At 43.5% G+C, this 23,074-nt stretch overlaps 1 protein-coding gene across 1 annotated transcript in view; it reads right to left on the bottom strand.

The window, feature by feature from the left end:
• Window positions 1–23,074, bottom strand: part of DNER (delta/notch like EGF repeat containing) — a 1,164,201-nt gene that overhangs the window by 115,477 nt on the left and 1,025,650 nt on the right. The window contains exon 9 of the mRNA XM_085634998.1: window positions 16,421–16,543. Within this exon, the coding sequence (XP_085491124.1) occupies window positions 16,421–16,543 (123 nt within the window). The remainder of the gene's footprint in view (window positions 1–16,420; window positions 16,544–23,074) is intronic.

Below are 23,074 nucleotides of genomic sequence, written 5' to 3'. Positions count from 1 at the left end.
CCCATAAAGTGGAAAATGAGGTCGATTTACTGCGTTCAGAATGAAACACTACACAGCTCATCGCCCACATAAAGATTCCAGGGTGGTTTTTAAGCAAATCACACCATTTCCTAATAACCCATCAATTTTATTACTTTTTTAATGTATTTTGGCTAAAGAAATGAAGGACTGGGTCACACTTTCCTGGCACTGGAAGCTGTGACCAAGAGCTGACATGTTTTTTACAATTTGTACATTAGTCAAGAGTATTACCCCCAGAGGATCTAGGCTGTGAAACTCGAGGAAGACATATGCACGACAAATTTACATTTTGTGCCCATTTAATGATCTACTTTGCATGCTCGGCACAGAGAATCATGAGAATGATTTCTCACTCCAGTGATTCTCTTTTGAAGCAGGAATTACTCAGTTCTGTGATTAATCACCTGGCAGTTACAGTGGTTAGCAGCTCATTATGATTAGCACAGATCTGCGAAAAGCAGGCACAGCATGAAATGGGTGTGTTAAGTATTTGCAGCATTAAGAACAGTTTCGGTGACATTATTTCTGTTTGGCAGCGCCAGATTCACGAATAAATGCAAAAATCTACGCATTGTGAATTCGTATTGAAGGCTTACTGATGCAAGATGAATAGATTTATGCATTCTTGGTAATTTACCAATAGGCCTGGGACCAGGGCCGGACTGGCCGTAGCGGGCACCGGGCAATCCCCCGGTGCGCCGCACGGGTGGGGGCCGGTTTTAGGCCCCTGGGGGCCGTTTTTGTTACAGGGCCGTTTTTGCAGCATAGCAAAATCGGCCAAAAACCGGCCCTGGCAAAGAGGTCGGCAGCACCCCCAACCACCCGCGAAGGGGGAGGGGGGTGGCCGAGCACATTGCCAGGGCCGGTTTTGGTTCCCAGTCCGGCCCTGCCTGGGACGAATTTTCATTACGCTAGAATTATCAGAGTAATTTTGGCTATCCAGCGTTACTCTTTGATGAGGAATCACCAATAGTAATGCAATTACGCCTACTCGCATAATGAAGAGTAAATTGGGGGAAACATATCTATCTGCAAGAGCACATTTAGCGAGCCTGAGTGGTAGCTCGCACTGCTGTGTATATTCTGTTGCATTTAGCAATATTTTCTTAACGCAAAATGCATCCTAGTTTCCACTTTGGACGCAGGGCTACATTTTGCACTAAGAAACTGACACTAAATGCTGGGAGTAAGTTGGGGGAAAATCTGACTCCAAGTCCCCATTTAGCAAATGCGTGTGGCTGTGAGTGCTCTCTATTTGTGTTCTGTTGCATTTAACACTATTTCTTAGCGCAAAATGCATGCTCAAGTCCATTTCAGATGCAAAAACAACAATTGATGGACAGAATGCAGAACAATGTCATACATTCACCCCAGTACAGAGATCTGGGCCTAAATCCATCGTTTTTTTGCTCACCATGCCATTCCAGTTTGAACCCAGCCATATGCAAATCAGTCTTGACCCTGTGCCCCATGGGAACAGTCCAGACCGAACTGCCATGCCAGGTCCTCCCTGGACTGGAAACAAGCATCCTAGGACCGGTTTCGGGCTTTCAGCCCTCGTCAGCCAGGATAGCTTGATTCCAGTGGCATGGAGAGCAAGGGACTCACGTCTGAGCATACCCTTCCCACTCGGGGTGACAAATGCAAAAACAACAATTGATGGACAGAATGCAGAACAATGTCATACATTCACCCCAGTACAGAGATCTGGGCCTAAATCCATCGTTTTTTTGCTCACCATGCCATTCCAGTTTGAACCCAGCCATATGCAAATCAGTCTTGACCCTGTGCCCCATGGGAACAGTCCAGACCGAACTGCCATGCCAGGTCCTCCCTGGACTGGAAACAAGCATCCTAGGACCGGTTTCGGGCTTTCAGCCCTCGTCAGCCAGGATAGCTTGATTCCAGTGGCATGGAGAGCAAGGGACTCACGTCTGAGCATACCCTTCCCACTCGGGGTGACAAATGCAAAAACAACAATTGATGGACAGAATGCAGAACAATGTCATACATTCACCCCAGTACAGAGATCTGGGCCTAAATCCATCGTTTTTTTGCTCACCATGCCATTCCAGTTTGAACCCAGCCATATGCAAATCAGTCTTGACCCTGTGCCCCATGGGAACAGTCCAGACCGAACTGCCATGCCAGGTCCTCCCTGGACTGGAAACAAGCATCCTAGGACCGGTTTCGGGCTTTCAGCCCTCGTCAGCCAGGATAGCTTGATTCCAGTGGCATGGAGAGCAAGGGACTCACGTCTGAGCATACCCTTCCCACTCGGGGTGACAAATGCAAAAACAACAATTGATGGACAGAATGCAGAACAATGTCATACATTCACCCCAGTACAGAGATCTGGGCCTAAATCCATCGTTTTTTTGCTCACCATGCCATTCCAGTTTGAACCCAGCCATATGCAAATCAGTCTTGACCCTGTGCCCCATGGGAACAGTCCAGACCGAACTGCCATGCCAGGTCCTCCCTGGACTGGAAACAAGCATCCTAGGACCGGTTTCAGGGCCGAGGAGGAATTTTTGCACAGTCGCGTTAAATACAAAAGTACTCACGCAATTATGTGCAATGTTGCTGAATTTTCTGATAATTCCATTTGATTATGCTACACAGAATTATGTGAGTTACACCCACCTCTATTTACCAAATCACATAATACCGAGGAGTGTGCCATAGATGCAAAAATGAGGAATCCCAGGCAACCTCATGGTCATGCTATACATTCTCCAAGGCATTCTCTGGTTAGGAGACAATCTGTTGATTTATGCATGAAAAAGGACATTTTCACAAACTTTTTTTCTCCAAAGTGAAAAACATTTTTATGTCAATAAGAAATGCTTCGTCTGCACTCTCTCCTCGTCAATACTGGTGTTTTTGAGGTAAGGCCTCATAACGTTTATGTATACACACAGACATATGAGCTTGTGGGGATTTAGGGAAACGCACAGCAGGGCAATTCATTCTTATACATTCAGGGCAGCAGCCTCCCAAGCACTTCATCTCTCACTGTTGCATGTGCAGGGTGCCAGTCTGGCTACAGTCTGACCAATGACATTCGTAGGGCTCGCCCGACTGCGGTTAAGACACCTTTGGGAGCTTGAAACTTGATTAGGTCTTAAATCTCTTCTAAAAGTGTTGGCCGCCTTCATCCAATCGGGGGTAGGTGAAATCTGGGCTTTTAGAACATTCCACTTCTTTTCTTGCTCCTGAGGTGTATTTGTACTATTGTAGGCTGTATCACTTTAAGCAAGGCGCACGGCTACTGCTCATGTCACCAACTCCACGTCTTGCCCATTTGTCTTCGTTTTACTCATTCATAGCGTCTTTGCCTCACGCGTGTTGGCATGTGGATTATTGTCCCCTTTATGACTTCGCCACCCTTTATTTGATGTGCACTCCCTCTACTCCGCAGCTCCTCTGCCTAGCTTCAGGCTCTGTAGTTGACTATAAGGTTTAGTTCTTATTATAATTTGTGAGCTTATCTCTAATGCCTCCTCCGCCTTAATCATACTGCTAGGCGCTGCACTCCAAGACAAGAAAAGCGCATGCATGACACGCAAATGCTTCCCATATAGGATTACAAGAACGCAAAACTGCCAACCATGCTCTCCCCCATGATGTAAGTGTGCTACTTATAGGAAAATATGCTCCTGCACCCTACAAAAAAGTATGAAGCACTTTATAAATGCTACAGTACAATGCTCGTCAATATAATTTTGAGCCCAGAATTTCCACTCTTGCCCTGTCATTAGAGATATGCTTCATCTCTGAAGATATTTTGATCCGCAGATTACAAGCCCTGCTAATCCTCATTTTATGATTTACAATTAGACAATTTCTACCCTTAGACCCTGACTATAAGGATTATAAGGAAATGCCTCTTGTTGCATGTTCATCCTCACATTTTTGGACTGATGCTGCTGGTTTATCGACTCAGACTGCACTTAGACCTGCTAACTTGACCTCAGTGCCAGTGTTCTGACCCTCTACAAAGTGTATGTCGAATTGACTATCCGCAATTGTAATGACTTACAAGGGACTTAGGGCCTCATGTAGGAAGCCAAATACCGGTCGGTAACGGCCGAAATTCGGTAAATATCCCGTTACCGACCGGTATTTAGGCATTTGCGATGTAGGAGGCTGATTTTCTGGATTCGGTATTTACCGAATCGGAAATTAAGAAATCGGTAAAATACCGATTCGGTAAATACCGAATCCTGAAATCAGATGTAGGGAGCACTCTAAAGAGTGAAAATCAGTATTAAGAATTCGTTATTTACCACCAAATACAGGTTGGTGATAAATAACGAATACCTTGCAAAAAGCAATATTTTGCTGATTTAAGAGTGCCATGTGGCAGACATACATGCCCTTAGGGCATGTATGTGCGCCACATGTGCACACATGCAAGATTCAGGGGTGCAACAGGGTGTCAATGTGACACCCTGCCACCCTTGTATATGCTCCCCCCATTACCGAATCGGTATTTACCGAATCGGTAATGAGGCATACCTTCCCATTGATTCCTATGGGCCTCCAGGCCCATAGGAATCAATGGGAAGGTATGCCTCATTACCGAATCGGTAAATACCGATTCATAATTACCGAATTTTTCCGATTCGGTAAACTTTACCGAATCATTACCTACATCACATTTACCGATTCATAAATACCGAATCGGTAAAATTCGGTATTTATGAATCGGTAAATGTGAGGCTACCTACATATGGCCCTAAGTCCCTAGTATGTGGTACCTAAGGTACCAAGGGCATGCAAGTCAGAGGGTCCACCCAGGGCTGCAGAACTGCTTTTTCCACCCTTTGAGTGGCAAAGTACAAAATGGTTCCCAGCTTGCCACTGAAGCCTGGAAGGGCAGCTGTCACACTGCCAGTTTGACTTTGCCATTACTATTAAGGGCAAAGCCACCCAGGGCCGGACTGGGAACAGCAACCAGCCCTGGCAGATTGCTGCTTGGCCGGCCCTGGGAGCAGGGGAGCGGGGGCACTGGTAAAAAGCACCACTCCCACATTTGTTACAGGGGGCGATATTGCAGTACTGCTGCAAAACCAGCCCCCAGTGACAAAACCAGACCCCAAGCATGGAAAACAGGCCCCCACCCCTCCAGCCCACCAGGAAACTACTGGTGCCCGCTATGGCCAGTCCGGCCCTGAAGCCACCACTCCTATTAATGATATATGTAGGTCTCCCCTAAGGAAGGCCTATAAAGCCCTATGGCAGGGAGCTGTATATTATTAGGTAGGCATGTAGTTTATATATGTCTTAGCAGCAAAACCCCTAAAATTGTTGTTTCGCTGTGGAAAAGTTAGTAGGCCCATTGGCTAATATTAGGTAACAGGCTGGCACCCCAGCCTGGGTAACTATTGGATGGGACTACCTAACTGGATACTATAAGGTATCACATTAATTTTGGCATTAACCCTGACCTGATGTTCGGGTCAAATTCAATGTCAGTGTTAAAGTATGGCAACTTATAGAATGTTGCCACTCTGTATCCCAGTGGTCCATTAGCCTCACATGTGCCACTAACCACAGACAGCTTTTTCGCCACCTGGGGAGTGATGTGACCGACTCCCAGGCTTAGGATCAAACACAGCCTGCCAAAGGGTGAGGTGTTACTCCCCCTTCGCAGGAAGCCACTCAGGGTGTTGACTCAAAAGGCGAGCTTTGATGGGCAAATGGTTATTACACTCCTGATGGGCTGCCTTTTGTTCCTGTAGACTAGCTGGAGACAGGGCCGGAGAAGGAAAACCTGTCCTTGAACCAGTTTTCCCGTGGGTGTGTAGCATCCATGTAGCCACACCTCTAGGGTGGACTACTGAGCTCCAAACATCCGACAAAGGGTCCTGACATCTTGATTGTGGGGAGAAAGGTCCACTCTGGGATTGTCAGATGAAACACATCACCGTAAAGTCATCACCAAGAGGGAGGTGACCAGGTAGCCCGTTGGCTGATGACCACATGTCCCCTTGGGGCACTTTCATAGGATAAATAGGGCACCCCTGGCACCCTAGAAACTTAGATCATGCTGGATTTGGCAAAAGGACCGAATAAAGACTTCCCTGCTGCCCATGGAACTGCAAAAAGTGAGGCTGCACCATCTGCTGGACTGCAGCTGCTGCAGTTTGGACTAGCAAAGTTTGTCTTGTGGCTGTGGCTCCTAGCTCAGGGAAAGATGATCCCCAACCCCAGGCTAAAGAATTGACTCAAAGGGCCAGTCTGCTCATCCCCTGGAACCAGTTTTGGGACAAAAGAGCTGAAGAAGCACAAATCAGCAAGTTGCTAGTCACCGGAGAAGATTTGCTGCTAGCTGCCACTGGGCGCACCAAGAGACCAATACTTAATGCCCAAAAGTTGCACCCAAGTCAGCTGGACCTGATAGTGCCATCAAAATCTGGATTGGCCACCCAAGAGGGATACTAGCCCCCACTAAACGATTTCACTCCAAGCGCTGTGCTAGGAGACCGGTAGCCCAACAGCGGCTGGCTTTCTACTGGACTTTGAGGGACCCGACCTCTGTTACCAAAGTCACCCCACATCACCTGTGGACTGAGAAATCAGCACAGAGGCACCCCAGTCGACCGCACCCAGAGCATCTTTGATCGTCTTTTCATCCTACATCCCCAGCATCAGGATAACTCCATTATAGTCTATGGCAGTCATGCTGTAAAGGTTGGAACTGGACTGGAAAATGCTCTTGTGGCCTGATAACTTTCCAAATGTACCCCACTGGCCCTCTAGACCTTCTACCTGTCAAATTTGTTTGCCCAAGCCGGGCCGGAGTAGCCAAACTAACTGTTTCAAACTTCTAAAAAAGTATGTAAAGTTTATGTTGACTAGCGCTTTTTTGCGATCAGAATTAAAAGTGATAAAACCTATAAAAATCTGTATCTCCAGAACCCTATGGTGGATTTTGCTCACCCATTTCTCTAAAAAATCATACAAATATACTCTACTTTTATAAATTGGTGTTGTGTTTCTTTCATGTTATGTGGCTTTCTTATTTCATTGTTTGATACTGGTAAATGCTTTACACTAAGTTCATCAAAACCACAACTACCCAGGGTTGAGCTTAAAGTTTACTCACAAGCCTGACTGGACCCAATGAAGATTTTGCAAATGTGTTCCACAATATGGCTACCTAGCCACATCATATAATATACCAAGATCCTCACAGTGATTCAGCCGATTCGGAAAGTATTGAAACTCACGGTTGTGATTTTTACAGGGTACTGAAAATACATTTTGCACAAATTGATGTATGTATCAGAATTCACTGCATATTTTCCCCAGTGCACTGTATACATTTTGTCTGGGGAAAATTGAGGAGGGGTGGTAATTACCGCAATACTCCAAATTCCAATCCATTTACAAAATTCTCGTTTGTGCAAGGTTCTTTGTGAGGGATCAGACTTTACCACACCATTGTAATCAGAGTATATGTCAGTACTGAGACTTTATTTATTAAAATATTGGCACAATATTTTTTATATATAACAGTTGATACACAGTTTTGCAACATTGTAAGCAATTTGCCATGCTGTCAATAACGCATTTTGTTGTTACTAAATTAAATAGAACTTAGTTTATCAACGTTTGAAGCATCAAAGGCTAAATCTGCTGGCATGGATTAGAACCTGTGAAAGCAGGTCACATTAAGATTTCTGCAGTGGGCACTCAAGTGTCGCTACAGTAGTGACTACTTTCCTCTCTACTAAAGCAAAATTCCCTTTAACTCACGTATGGTTGATTTCTAAGGAATCTCTTCAACAGATAAAGAAAGTAAATATATGAAGATATCTTAAAATAATTGAAGGCACACGAACAACCATCTGAAGACCCGGTGAACCTGACACAAAATGGGCGCTTGTTGATGAATTCAAGCAAAAAGGTTCCAAAACAATCAAACTGTGCTTTGATACAGAATGGCCATCTGAAAAATAAGGTGAACTTAAAAAATGTTGGGACTTATTTAGAGTTTGTCAGACAGGTTTGAAGGAAGTGACCTGATTAGGGTCACTCGGTTCACTCGCGACCACCTCTCAGCTTTCCACACAAATGAAGAGTCGGTCAGACAGTAGAGAATACAAACCAAATATATTTTATTCAGGTACCCTCAAGTGGAGTCTGGTCTGACCAGCCTCCTTGGATTGCTGCAGAGGGACTGACTTCAGCAAGCATGGCGATACATAATGTACAATTCAGAACCAATAAAGACATACCCTGACTGGAAATTTCCAGTTGGTAGCTGTTGAACAAAGGAGGTACAGAAGGATGGGTTTCGATCCTGAGACCGGGTACATGCTATCTCAGCGCCAAGGTCACTCTGCCTGTGCCCGCCGCTCTAAGGGTGGGAGCAGGCCTATCTAATGGGAAAGGAATGTACTGACAAGAACAGCGTATTCATTAGCACAGCGAAGTTCAACCCTGGAGAAACAAAACCTATAGCAGCTGCTTTCAGCTAGGGCAGATAGAGAGTGAGACAGAAGTTAGTTTCGATCATGGCTCAAAATGGCGGCTGAATATAAAATGGTGCAGCAAATGCTAACTTAAGACATAAAGTGACAGATATCCCATCTGCCTTATTAGAAGTGCATTGAGACTCTAAAAAAGGCACTGAGCTGTCTTGGTTGCTGCACGTTTCAGTACCAGGAAAAACTAAAAGCCTTATTTTGCCTCTTGTGGCCTGCGCCACCCTTCAGGCATGAGGTCTTCTAACCCGGGCAAATGAGTACTAGAAGGGACTATGCTATGATGATATTTGTAGAATAAGAGTCTAGATTGCAATCAACTATGTTTCCTAATTAGTCAGAGGAGAATGTCTCATCTCCCTCGTAAATCACTGTAGAAGCGGCATTCCATCCTATTGTGAAAATCCTGCAAAAGTATGCACGATAACACCACATGGCACGTGGCCCTCTGTGGCATGCTGTGAGCACTCTAAGCATTCTGGAGGTCAGACACAAGGTAATAAATCTTGGCACTGTGGTCATTATAGGTATTATGGTGACCCTAGGTGTAACATGGCTCTCACTGGCCTATTGTGGGTACCCTAGGAATCATGTGAGCTGTTGCATCATGTCTCGGTGCTTTGCATACTGTAAGCATCTTTGTTGTTATTGATGCTATCCAACTCATATGGTGCCCCTCATGGATTCTGTTGAAATTTAGAACTAGGTATCTGGAAGGAACTCTCAGAAGTTGCTGAGAAGAATGATGCCAAGATTTTTTAGCATATAGTGAGCCACAGGGGCGTAATATTGCCATGGCCAAAATTCAACCTAGGGAGTGGGAGGAGCATTTTAGGTCACTCTATTCTACTCCGTTATTGCTGTCCACCTTTGAGCCCCTACCTGATTGTGCCATTCCTCAGCCTCTGAGTGACACTAAACATTCTATCACTTTTCCTCTGCTTGGCACTTAGAAAGCCGTTATTTCTCAGAGACAGGGGAAGTTGCCAGCCTTGGATAAGATCTTCTTAGACTTGTTTCATTCAGAACTTGATAATATTATTTCCAACCCCGTAGCCGTAGGTGCCGAGATTCACATCTTTGCAGAAGGATGCAAAGCCTATCTCTAAAAAGGGCTGTCGAAATATCCCAGGTAACTATGGCCCCATCAGTCTCTTGGACAATATCCAAAAGATCTTTTGCAAACAGGTTCTCAAAAGTTATCTGATTGGATTACGGAAAATTATGTATTAAGTCATTTCCAAACTAGGTAGTTTTAAAGCATGAAATGGAACTATTGACGAGGTTTTGTGTTTTCTTATGAACAATGAATCAAGAGTTTATATAGCACGGCTCCTCACCCGTGAGGGTTTCAAGGCACTGATAAAATAGAGGGCAGTGTCATCAATGAAGGGAACCTTTATAGTGCCTTTGTCGATCTACGATCAGCTTTTGACTTGATCTCAAGAGTCAGATTATGGGACGTACTTACCAGCATGGGAGTCCCCCTGACCTTTAACTTTAATAATATGCCCCCTCAAAGGTAATTACGCCCAATTTGGATGGGGCCCAAATGGTGAGCTCATTGAAAATAATCAATCTTAACAGAGACGTTTGGCAGGGCTACGTCCTGACCGCCCCGTTATTCCTTCTATTTATTAATGCTGCATCAGCTTTCTAGCCATAGTGAACATGTCCCACCAATTTTAGACAGCCAGAAGGTACTGGGGCTATTTTGTATTGTCGAAGCCCAGCTCATTTCAAAATAACCAAGTGTGGTCTACAAAGGTTGCTAGACAGGTTCTCCTTCTTCTGTGAAAATCATAGGTTGGAAATCAATGACCAGAAAACCAATATTATGGCCTTAAACCAACACAAGAACTTTAGGGGGAAGATCATGCTGAATGAGAAACCACTGAAGAGTGTAAGAGAACTTGAATATCTTGGGATCAGTTTATCTGAATCTAATTACTGGGCATCCCAAATTACAACACGTTATCTCCTGATTAAGCATAGGGCTTCTGCAATAGTGTGGTTTACTAAGCAAGCAATTTTCTATCCAATTTTCCCTGCTATAAGAATTACAAAGCCTAAATCTCTAGCGTTGCTCTTTACAGGAGCAGGGCTTTGGGTATATTTTGATGTGATAAAATGAGGGACAGATGAGAACAAATTCATAAGGTCCCCTCTTGAATATAGGGCAGCGCATCTAATTACTGCAGCTGAGAATAGATTTCACACTGCAGCCGCCCATTGCTGAGTTCGCAAAATTGAGGCCTATTGTCTACTGGCTTTGTATATGGTATATTGAAGAGTTCCCATCATATAGAGAAAAACTTAGCAACATTATCTGTGGGCCTAAGGCTCTGAGAAATCCCTGGATACTTTATGTTAAGGGGTCCTTATTTGACCTAGATCTGATAGACCTCTGGCTTAACCCTTCACCTATCCAGTCAGTTTTAGTCGCCATGGTGCAGGATAGGTACTGGTAACTTACTACGGAGAAAAGTGCATCCTGTGATGCGCTTGTTAGTTGATCTCAAGCTTTTCTGCTCCAGAAATGTTAATTTACGAATGAGGAATCCTAAATTACATTAACCCATTGTTTTCAAGATGTTTGCACCTCACGTTTAGATATGGCGTCCTTACAATAGTTAATTTTACACTTTCTTGGTCGCCTTCTTTCACTAAGTCTAAATTGTGCCCTGTGTGCTGTTGTCCAGAGGAAACTGAGGAACATGTGCTGTTCTTCTGTTCTGCATATTCAAATTCTAGAACCAGGTGGCTTGCTCCTCTATGTTGGTTTTGGGGGTTTTTAATCTGCAAAACCAGCAGCAGTCTGTATATATGTTTTCTGTCTCTACGTTTTTGCATGCAGCATGGCTTATAAGATCTAAAATATTGAACCAGGGTATTTGGTCCACTAATCAGTATATGTCAGTTTCATAGAAATCATGTATTACGGTTTTTCCTTCGTTATTTTTATTGTTTTTATGATTTTTGTTGATTTTATCAGGGTTGAATTTTTTAATGGATTTTATTATCCGATTTAGAACAAAGAATGTTTGATTGGTAGGAAGTGAACCGCTCTCTAGAGCTTTCTGTTACAAGGCCAGGAGCTTAGGAGCAAGTATGTCCTGGAACTATTTATAGAAGTCAGCCATCAGGTCATCTACCCATGGTTCTTCGAAAGGGATGCAATAGAAGTCCTAATCTCTGTTGCTAACATTGGCTTCACCATGGTTTGCTTAAGTGCCTGGTCCACATAGGTCAAGGTATCCTCGTCTAGATGGCTGTCCATATCAACATCTGATATTCTCAATTTGGTAGTGCGCACAGATGAGTAGTAGCTGAAAAAGATCTCTAAAATGTGATTGTTAACCGTGATTAATTTATAAGCACTATCTTCGACTACTGGGATTATAGGTGAAGTATTGTGTCTCTTAGTGATCCATGACCAGGGCACTTCCCCTTCGCATAGTGTCATGTCCTAGCATATTTTCATAAATATAAAAACTCTTCATCAGCAAGTTCTCTGTATGTGATAAGATTTAAATAAATCAAAGCCAGCTTCTTCACATTAGTAGTAACTGCCTATTTGCATTCCAGTTTAACAATAGAGATCTATTTAAATTACAAACATTGCACAGATATCCCCAAAAGCATGTGACACAGTGGCCAAGGACTGCACTTATCCCAGGTTTATATCACATCCCTGAGTTCTAGATTCACAAATCTCATTAAGTAATGTGACCGTCAGTAGCGCTTCCGCTAGAGGCGCTCAAGTGGAATGGATCAGATCAATGAATCCCAAGGTATGGTCTAATAGGGTCCTGGGAAGAAATTGAATTGTTGCAACTCATGAGGCTGGTGCTCCCATGAGGAGCCAGTGATCAATTGTGAAGGTGGAGTCATGTGCAACTGAATGTGGATATAGAAGCTGGCAGCCAGACCGTTCAGTATAGGTCCTTTATTATGATACACAAATTATGTCTTCAAGTAGGAAATTTAACAAAAGCTTCACCAGGATCAGACATCCAGATCTTTCCTGCTCCTCTAACTGCCACGGGCAAGCAATCCCACAGGAACAGAACATTGCTGCCTGAGCTACGCTGACACTGGCTAGGAATGCAGTGGGCTTGTCACATTGCCACAGGATCCACAGGGTTACACCAATCATCACAGAAGCTACATCACTACAAACGTTTAACCAAGAACCACACCTGACAGAATCCTGATATGCACACCCTCATGGATCATTTGAGAAGGTTAACTATTTTACACACACTTTTTAAGGCCAGTTAAAAAATATTATGCATGTGTTTATGTAACACCTCATTCATTTAACATGCATAGTACAGGCTTTTACAAGCTAACCTCAGATAGTTTTTGCTTGTTTAAAATGTTGGGTGTGGTGACTCCCAAATGCTTATAGGTATTAATGTATTAACATGCGTAAAATGGTTTAAAACTCCAGCACAACGTGTAGTCAATTTCTTCTTTGCATAGCTGATCTAACTTCCATGCATAAACCTGAAGCATTTCAGTTCACAAAAAGGACTTGAATTTAAAGAGACATAGAGGATTTCGAGAGTGGAATGGGTATTTGAGCTTCCACCCACAAGTCAGAGGATATTTACAAACGCAAACAAAAACACAATGTTTAGCTGGACGGGAATACTGCTTTAGCTTGCTCAATTGGCATTATTCCAAACCAAATCTGGGATGCTATCCAGCAGGCAATTCCCAATAGTGCTCTCCAAGTTGAAATGAGGAACATTGTGCATTTAGAATAGGGCCAATTCAAAGTCCAATTGATATGCTTTTGGCAGACTAAATTCTTAAAAATCAAAGTCCAATTGGTATGCTTTTGGCAGTCTGACTTTTTAGGAGATACACGCCAGGAAATACAGTTTTCAGCTCTTTAGATTAACGTGGCTGTGCATTGTTGAGTACTGTACTTTGTAATTTACTTTTTTCTTGACATTTTTGTACCTCTTTTTACCCTTTACATATTGCATTGACTTTTTTGGGTCTTCATTTACATTGTTTAAATGATAATTCAATATTTATTTTTTTTTAAACGAAAACCGCAATAAACGGTTCTCGAATGTGAGGCTGCCCAAATTAAAGAGAGGAGAAACAGGCAATTGTGAATGATAAATAAGCATTGCTTCACGCAAACTATGAAAGTCGGATTTCTCAAGGGACACCGAGAAGGTTAGTAACTTAAGGCCCATATCAGTACCAACTTCAAAGGATATTTTGCACTCCTAAATGCAATTTAGGTGCACAAAAAAGTGTCCATATATGAAATGCCATATGGTAAAATTATTATGTTTACAAAGGGTATTTACTAAGGTGGAAGACCCAACAGTAGGGCAAATTGTATTATGAAGTTTAAGGGTTAGGGCTGGAGTGGGTTAAGGGGTGTTTCTCATTGGGCCGCTCTACAAATGTGTGTGAATCCATCAAAATTGAGGTTATTAACATACCGCCTCTTTTTCTAGTTTCTTGACGTGGAAATGCATGCAATCGTCCAGTCAACAGCATGAATAAATGTAAACTAAAAAATGTTTCCAGGGCAGGAATGGGGAGGGTTGACCCCTATTTTAAATAGTGGTAAAACGGAAGGGATTTCTCGATTGAGAAAAATATTACATGTTTTAATGCATGTATGTCTAATTTTCTCATAAAACTGTTTTACCTGGTAGACAATTTACATGCATACATATCATCAGTTGGGTTACTCTTGATCATGTCTGGCTGATACAGATTTTCTACAGAGGTCCTGGGATTTTTGTGTAGGTGTGAAAAGTTGTAAACCTGCTCCAAACACAGGAGAATTATACAGGGCCAAATCTCAGACCTTTCTTTGGTGGCCACTGAGAAGCAAGCTGAAGGTAGTGTTCCTGTCCGCTTATCTGTTTCCAACAGTGCAGTCGTGTTCAGTCTTGAAGGCACTACTATTCAAACGACTGCCTCATGTGTAGAACCTAATCTAAAAGCAGGGGAGCAATTTCCGCGTGAAACGTGTTAAACTTCTTTTTGTTCCCGACTGGAAGAATGCACAATTTCAGTGCACTGCAGCTTTTTACAATGTTCCTTTCATTGTTATAATTAAATTCAGGCTTGGTTTAAGTATGCACATATTTGTTTAAAAATCTGAAAAATATTTGTAAAATTTGAGAGAACTTCCGTGGTATATTTAAAGGTTGAATCCTTCCATCAAAATGGTGTCATTGGCGTGAAAAGTTGGAATAAATGGAAGGCAGTGTGTTGGGTGTCATGTAGTAGAATGGAGTAAGCGGACATCATTCCTATGTGAATGCGACAGTCCGAAGAAAAAAGAGCAGCCCTAGTCATCTTGGGGTAATTTCTCCATAAACCTCCAGTGTGCATTGCCTGGCTGTTTCTTAGCTTCCCTAATGCTACACTAAAGACTAAAGGAACATGATCCAGACCCATCCTCCTCACCTGTGACGGTCAGTGACAAAACATACAGTACTGATGTTTTCTGCAACACTGGTCCATCGTCTCTTTATAGGACTTTGCAATCTAGATAGAAAGTGGGGTAAGTAGAACCCCTTTCTGGTCATGGTCATGGTCATGGTCACAGTCTCGTGCAAAAACAACAATTGATGGACAGAATGCAGAACAATGTCATACATTCACCCCAGTACAGAGATCTGGGCCTAAATCCATCGTTTTTTTGCTCACCATGCCATTCCAGTTTGAACCCAGTCATATGCAAATCAGTCTTGACCCTGTGCCTCATGGGAACAGTCCAGCCCGAACTGCCAAGCCAGGTCCTCCCTGGACTGGAACCAAGCATCCTAGGACCGGTTTCGGGGTTTCACCCCTCTTCAGCCAGGATAGCTTGATTCCAGTGGCATGGAGAGCACGGGACTCACGTCTGAGCATACCCGTCCCACTCGGGGTGACATATGCAAAAACAACAATTGATGGACAGAATGCAGAACAATGTCATACATTCATGGTCACAGTCTCCACAAATCAGGCATCATGTCAAAGGAAAACTCTGACAAAGCTAGTATATGTCTGTTGAAAGAAGGCAATTGCCTCGTTCCTTTTAGTGCATAACAGTGTGATCATAGTATGTTGCTCTGCACTCGCAGCTTCTTTAGACATTAGAACTAAGACCTAACATTCAAACCTTGATGACCGGAGTCAGAAATATCCTCTGTCTGTGAGGTACCGCACCCTTCAAATAATAAAATATCTTGTCTACCTACTCAGTGTCCTACTCACATGCTTGTGCTTTGAAGTAGCCACAAAGTGGCGTACCGGTCTCTAGCAAAGACCAACAAATAAACAAATGCAACTGGCATCAGCAGGAATAAAAGCCCTGCTGCCACCTCTCTTCCAGGCAGGTCCTTTTCCTCCTTGATCTAAGCAGTGCCTGCTTCCCTTTCTTCCAAAAACCAAAGGAAATAATGGACGGAGTGTTGAACATTGCAAGCACTCACCCCCAGTCAACTGATCTGGTTTTAATCCATCACCGTTCTTTAGCCCACTCTGCCACCCCAGTTCAGACATGGCCATATGCAAATCAGTCTGACCCTGTGCCTCATGGATATCACAGCACCCAAATGAAATTTTCATGTATATATGTCTTCTGGGAAATTGGGTATGTCCCTCTTACAAGACAATGCATAAGCAATGTGGTACAAATCCTCTGGTCTCACCCATCAAACATCAAGAATATTTACCGGCAATCAATTCAGGCTCACACGGTTGGTTTTGCACCATCAAAAGCAGAATTATGTGATGAAAACCTCAGACCTTTGGAAAGTCACTTCCAGACCACACAAATGGTAGCACATACATCATACAAATGGCAATGACATACAATACTGTTGAACAATAACTAATGGGCGGTTCAGCTTGCTTCTTACCTTCATACTCAGAATGACATGCGCACTCATAGCCATTGGCAAGGTCTTTGCAGGTGGCCCCATTCTGGCAGGGCGTGGAGAGACATTCATTATACTCTTCTTCGCAATACAGCCCATGATAACCTGGAAAAGAGAGATAATATTGAAAAACATTGTATTGTGTTCATTTGTTCCCTTATCGGAAATTTTCATACTTTTAGAAACACTTTAGACAATCTCGCCCTTGCCATTTGATGGTAGGCGCATGGGAAACTTAACCAGCAGTCTCATGAATCTGTCTCTGTGCTTCGGGGCATTGACTATTGTTTTTGGCGGCAAGGGGGGGTGTAAAGCGTTACATGGTATCCCACCTCAGTAGCAACCCCAGAATATTACGCTACCAGGCTTGGCAGTTCAGGCTGGACTGTAGGGCTGGTATGGCTGTAACAGGCACCGGCCGTTTTCCCGGTGGGTCGGAGGGTGGTGGCCGGTTTTGGACCAGTGGGGCTGTTTTTGGTACAGAGAGCCGGTTTTGCAGCAGTGCTCCAATATCAGCCCCCTGTACAAAAAGCAGAGTTTCCCACCAGCAACCCCCACCAGCCCCCCGCGGCCGGTCCGACTCAATTGCCAGGGCTGGTTTGCATTCTCAATCCGGCCCTGCTGGACTGTTCCCATGAGGAGCAGGGTCAAGACTGATTTGCATACGGCTGGGTCCAAACTGAGGTGGCGTGGTGATCCAAAGAACGTTGGATTAAACCCAGATCTAAGTGACTGGAGGTGAATGTTTGCACTGTTCAGCATTCCATCCATCAAGGACCTAAATATCAACATAGTGAGTATGTAGGTATTTATAGGTTTACTTTACTTAACTCCGCATTTACAGGCACCCCGATGAAATATATCTTCAAGGTACCTAGATGTGGAGTTCAAAATAGTAAATCTATACTGACCTCTATGCACTTTCCTTCTCAATATTTTGGTCCTCGAAATTTAGGCCACAATATTTTGTAGCCCTATGTTTCTGCAGTCGCTATTTCAACATACAGCTGCATTGCTACAGTCACACGTCAAACCCCGCGCTCATAGGGTGGGCAAACACACAGGAGGGAGGCAATAACTGTACAACCGAAAAGATCATGATAGATAGAGAACTAAAGGAGGTAAGTCAATTATACACATGCGAACACATGTTATGTAGGGGTAAATGATACGCCTGAATCTCCACCTGGCCCAGTGCAACTTGCACAAGCGTTAGTGGATTACAAGGACTGCGCTAGTGCCGGGGCATTTGCAGGGACATGCAGTGCCTTACTGCAACAAGAAAAGAATTTGCACCAAATAACCAGTACATACACAATATTTTGCACCAGTTGTTCGGTTCAAACGTTGGTGCAAATTGTGGTGCAAAATTGCAAAATTTCATAATGAAGAAACGCCCATGCGAAGTTGCATTGGCGCAGGTATAATCCATGCAGGCCCGCCCTCATGTTTATTACACCCAGGTCTAATGGCCTCATGTTGAACTGGGCCTTTTCAATGTCAAGAGCACATGGTCTGAGCAACATACAGTCCCATTTGACGCTGTGCGGCCTTTCACTGACTCCACATTTCTGTTTACTCCTCGATAACCCCTTGTGGTTTTTGTAATCATATTTTCCTTTGCAGAAAATATTAACAGGGCTCTGCCAGATCCTAATCTAACATCGGAACAAACTGTTACATGCTGTGCCTGCCCACGGAGCAGCTTTCTTCCTCGACTGGTTTCCTCCATTAGAATCAGACTGCGGTGCCTGAGCTAAGCTGCGCGCTTTTGTGCATTCGACTATGATTTCAAAGGCACATTTGAGCATGTGAAGTACCAGGTTTAATGGCTGTGGGTATGTATATTGGAGATGTTTTGTGCCCAGCGTTTACCACTGTAGTTGCGTCTTCGTTTTAAAATAATCTTTCTAACTTTCTGCGGATCAGGATCCCAAAAAATGTACTCCGTTATTGATCTATGATAAATAAAATCAGATATGGCTCAACACTTATGCCCATCTAAATATTACTTATCATATTAGCCAGTGCTTGAAAAGGAAACATAGAAGGGCAGGTAGCAGGGTACTTGCTTGTTTCTGAGAAGTTAAAAGTATAGCATTTCTCTTGAGAAGTGCCGGTACTCTCCCTCCCAAAATAAACAAGCATTTACAATGCAACGGTCTCGGCATTGTTAAAGTTAGAGCTATTGGAATTGCTCATGACATTATTTTTGTTTATGTTTTTAAAACATGTAAAGAAACGGCATTGTTATTTACAATGTCAATAGCTTAATCTGTGTGTGGGTGCAAATGCACTAGGTCTCGCATTGGAGAGTGATTAAGCTATTGACATTGTAAATAACAATGCCGTTTCTTGAAATGTTTTAAAAACAAAAACATAAACAAAAATAATGTCATGAGCAATGCCAATAGCTCTAACTTTACCAATGCCGAGACCATTGCATTGTAAATGCTTGTTAAATAATTGTAGCTGGGCATTGGAGGTATAACTAGGCCTGGGCAGTGAATTCTCCTTCGTTAGTGAAGTTTCCCTCGCTCCGCGGAGCACGCAGCGTTCCGTTTGCGGCATGGAGTTTTTTCCACGATCGCCAATGTTAAGTTGGTGAGCGAGGAAAATCCAACACTAGGCCACCACCCAGCAAGATTTCTCAAAGCAGGTGGTCGCGGATGGTCGCGACTGCTCGCGTTGAAAAACCATCCGTTCGTGTTGACGAAGTTGCCGCAAGAGTAGAAAATCTACGGTAGTGGCAGAAAAAACAGTGCCCTCTTCCGCTGTGCATGGTGACATTCGCACTGATTTTCCTGCACTGGGCAAACACCTGACGCTAAAAATCAGCATAAACGGCACGATCTAATGCACTCTGCCACTAGCGGAATTTCACTTAGCGCAGCTGCGTTTTTTGGTCACTTAGCGGAACTCCTCAAACTCCTACGTAAGGGGTTATTTTATCCTGTTATGTGGACATTTTTCAATTGCATGTGTTTGAACGACTGTTTGGGAACCAAATGTATTTACTAAAAACGAAAAGCTGCTATTTCATGGCTTATGTTTTTTTAATAAACTATAAGGTCTGGATTTTAATACAATAGCAAAATGTCGGTACTTCCATAAAATATGAAGATGGTGCTAGTGGATATAGATTGCATTTCCAAATATATATTTGTAATGCTCATATTTGAGTGATAATTATGGCCGCAGTCTGAGTGTCTAACATGTACCATTGGTGTAATGTACCTGCCGTTCTGAACCTAAGGTGCTCGTAATTCTTGTAGAAGCCTACAAAATATTCCTGGCTCTGTAGTGATACTGCCTGAGACTGAAGTTGTGTGGACTCTTGCCACCCTCTCTCATCCTAAGGAGACGTATGGCGGTTTACTTGCCACGAGCAGGATGCAATGATGAAATTAAGCAAAAGGTATAAAGGAAAATGGATGCTATGAAAAGTGATGCACCATGCAAAATTGCATTTTATTAATTGCCTTCATCATCTGTTGCTTTTCAGATGTTTTATAGGTTGATAGTGATGACAAAATACTTTTTTTCGATCATTTCTTTGGGACTGTTGAACTCTCCACACTTTAGCAGGTAGCCAAACCATGGCAGCATTGGATTTTCTTTGAGTCTCCCTTTATAAGTTTGTTGGGTGTGGCCAGGGTTATGGTGTAGGTGCTTACGTGCTAACTTGGTTGTTTGGCTTGTGCGTTGCCCATTAGATTTCTTGTAAGTTAATTAATTTGAGGCATTTGCTGATGCAGTTCTAGCCTGATCTACACCTGCTGATGTAACTGCACTGTTTGGTGGGTGGAAAGTGTCCTGTATGATGTACTGTTGCATGATGGGGTTTAGTGGGTGGAAATTGTTCTGTTTGATGCACTGCTGTATGAGGGTTTGGTGTGTGGAAAGTGTCCTGTATGATGCACTGTTGTATGATGGGGTCTGGTGGGTGGTAAGTGTCCTGTTTAATGTACTGTTGTATGATGGGGATTGGTGGGTGGTAAGTGTCCTGTATGACGCGCTGTTGTATGATGGTGTTCGTGGGTGGTTAGTGTCCTGTATGATACGCTGTTGTAGGATGATGTTTGGTGTGTGGTAAGTGTCCTGTATGATATACTGTGTATGATGGTGTTTGGTGGGTGGTAAGTGTTCTGTTTGATGTACTGTTGTATGATGGGGATTGGTGGGTGGTAAGTGTCCTGTATGATGTACTGTTGTATGATGGGGATTGGTGGGTGGTAAGTGTCCTGTATGATGGTTCGAGTTGGGCGAGTCCCTGTAAGCTCGAGTCAGATGCCGGGCTTTAGCTCAGCTCAAGGTCCTCTTTGACCCTCAGACCAAAAACGTGCCAGCCTTTCACATGGTGCCACCAGGGGCGTAGCGTAGGGGGTGATTGGGGTGCCAATAATTCTATTCTCTAGTAAAATAGTTGGGTACAGGTATTTTCAGTTGGGTATGGTGAGTAGTCTGTCGGATTCCACCTGGAAGTTTTACATAACCACACAGACAAATCACACCCACACAAACACTGTCTCTCGTCTGTTTTACAAAAGTGGTGGTTATTTTACAAAATATTGTGTTTTAAGCGCTCCTTACAGTCTGCACTCCGCCTCCTTTCCACCGTCACTTAAACTCCTCTTTTGCACCTTTTCTATTATAATGTGTTTTAACATGGTATGCCCGCATGGTTGTCAGAAAACCTGAAGCTCACCCCCCCCCTAATCTTGCTGACCAAGCTACGCCCCTGGGTGCCACTCGTGCTCTAACCCCATCTGCCAAGAATTACAAGAAAGCCAAAGCAGTAACCTTTGATGTAACAATGGGTGAAAGAAAGAGATTCATTTGGAGGCTGAACTGCACAACATGGAAGAGTCAAACCTAGGATGAGTCCCGGCTTCCCTGCGTAACCAAATAGTGATCTGTAGCAAATTGCGTATTCCACGAAGCCTCCTTCTTTCTTAATTAGCACATATGAAAGCAGATTCAAATATATGCGTTCAGGATGTGCGCTCTACAAAAGCCCTCGTGTTTGATTTAATGTACTCTATTCTTTCTCCATGTATATAATAAGATTCTAGGCCACATATTGGGCGCACATGAAGATGCGCTTGCCTCTTAGTTCACTGGTGGCGCTGTCCTCAGGGCGGAGAGAGTGAATGTTACCAAATTCAGGTTTATAAACTTTGAATAAATGCTTCTCAATGCAGTGATCTAATCTGATGTAGTAAAGTGAAACGGTTCCGAAGGCTAAAGAAGTATATTTGTTTGAACTTTGAAGAGACTTTATGTCAGTTTTTGATGTTTGTGGCACGGTTCACTTGCCAAATATTTTCATGGCTCTACTCATACCAGGGCTCTCAGAGCCGAGCCAGACTCTCGGCTCTGCCCGTGTACTTCTTGGCCACCTCTGATGATGGATGGTACAGGGTAATGGGTGAATGCTGCTGTGGGCACGTCGATATCCACCTAAGTTCTACACCCGTTCACATTTACATTTTTTGGATGTGTGTGAGGTGTTGTATCTAACACGGTGTTTTGAAGGCTTGGGTAGTCATTGGTGGTGGTAAGCGCTTTTGGAAACCATATGGCATGTTTGGACGGTTTCGTTTGTCTGCACTGAGCTCTGTCTAATGTGTCCTGTAGAAGGTAATTTTAGTTTTGAGTATAGTTGATGAACCATTACAACTGTTTAAGATCTATCTGAGGTGCATGTGCACGTGGTTTGTTCTTTTTAAAGCGTACTGTGGGGCTGACTTGTAGAGCATCGCAAGGAAAGACATACAATGAACTTAAAAATAATATGGAGTGTAGACCGCCATGTACATTTAGAGATGACTTTGATGATGGGAAATGCCCGCTAATTCGACATGTGGTATCAAGCTGCTAGGCATGGACGCCCAAGGCCCCTCGAAGTGCAGCCACTCTAGAGCCCTTTGTCCTTCTAGGTTCACTGTCTGTTGGACTGGTGCACGAAGTGAGCCCCACTCAGGTGCCATATACCTGGAGATAACAACCCTCCTCCCAGGTGTCGTGTGTGGGAGAATAGTGCACCCTCATCTCTATTCTCGCCTCACAGGGCACTTTGTGCTTCAAAAGAGTAAAGTGTGCTGTAGAATGTCCTCAGTTGAAGAACCTCCAATCCAAAGTCACGTGGAGGGAGTTTGATTGTCTCGATCACTATCGTTCCTGGCAGATCACCAACGTCCAGTGCTGTATTCAGTGCGCATGCGCAGCATGTTTCCGGCACAAATTGGGGCGGGGACAGTGAGAGCTGACCGGTCCTTGTGAAGAATCCTACAGTTTTACATTGAAACTAATAATTTTGAGTTCACCTGAGGCATTTAGCATAGGACTAAGAAAAGGCGCGCTCGTACTTCTTACTGTCATTTATTTTATGTCCATGGGAAAGGATCTGTGGGGTCTATTAGTGATTAGCACCTTAAGACTGGTTATATAGAAATTTTCTATAAATATATAATTTTACTAAAATTCTATTAAAGTGCCTCTGCTTAGCCTCAGGTCGGTGCCTTTCCTTTTGTTGTTTCGGTACTCTAAAACAGGCGGGTTTTAAATGTACTTGTGAAATGGGTGCATTTTAATAATTTGCTTTTAAATGTAGGAGATAAAATAGATTTCTAG

This window comes from Triturus cristatus, chromosome 11 (assembly GCF_964204655.1).
Source record: "Triturus cristatus chromosome 11, aTriCri1.1, whole genome shotgun sequence".
NCBI classification, from domain to species: domain Eukaryota; kingdom Metazoa; phylum Chordata; class Amphibia; order Caudata; family Salamandridae; genus Triturus; species Triturus cristatus.
Note: the sequence above shows the minus strand (reverse complement) of the source record. Positions and strands in the feature narration are given on the sequence as shown.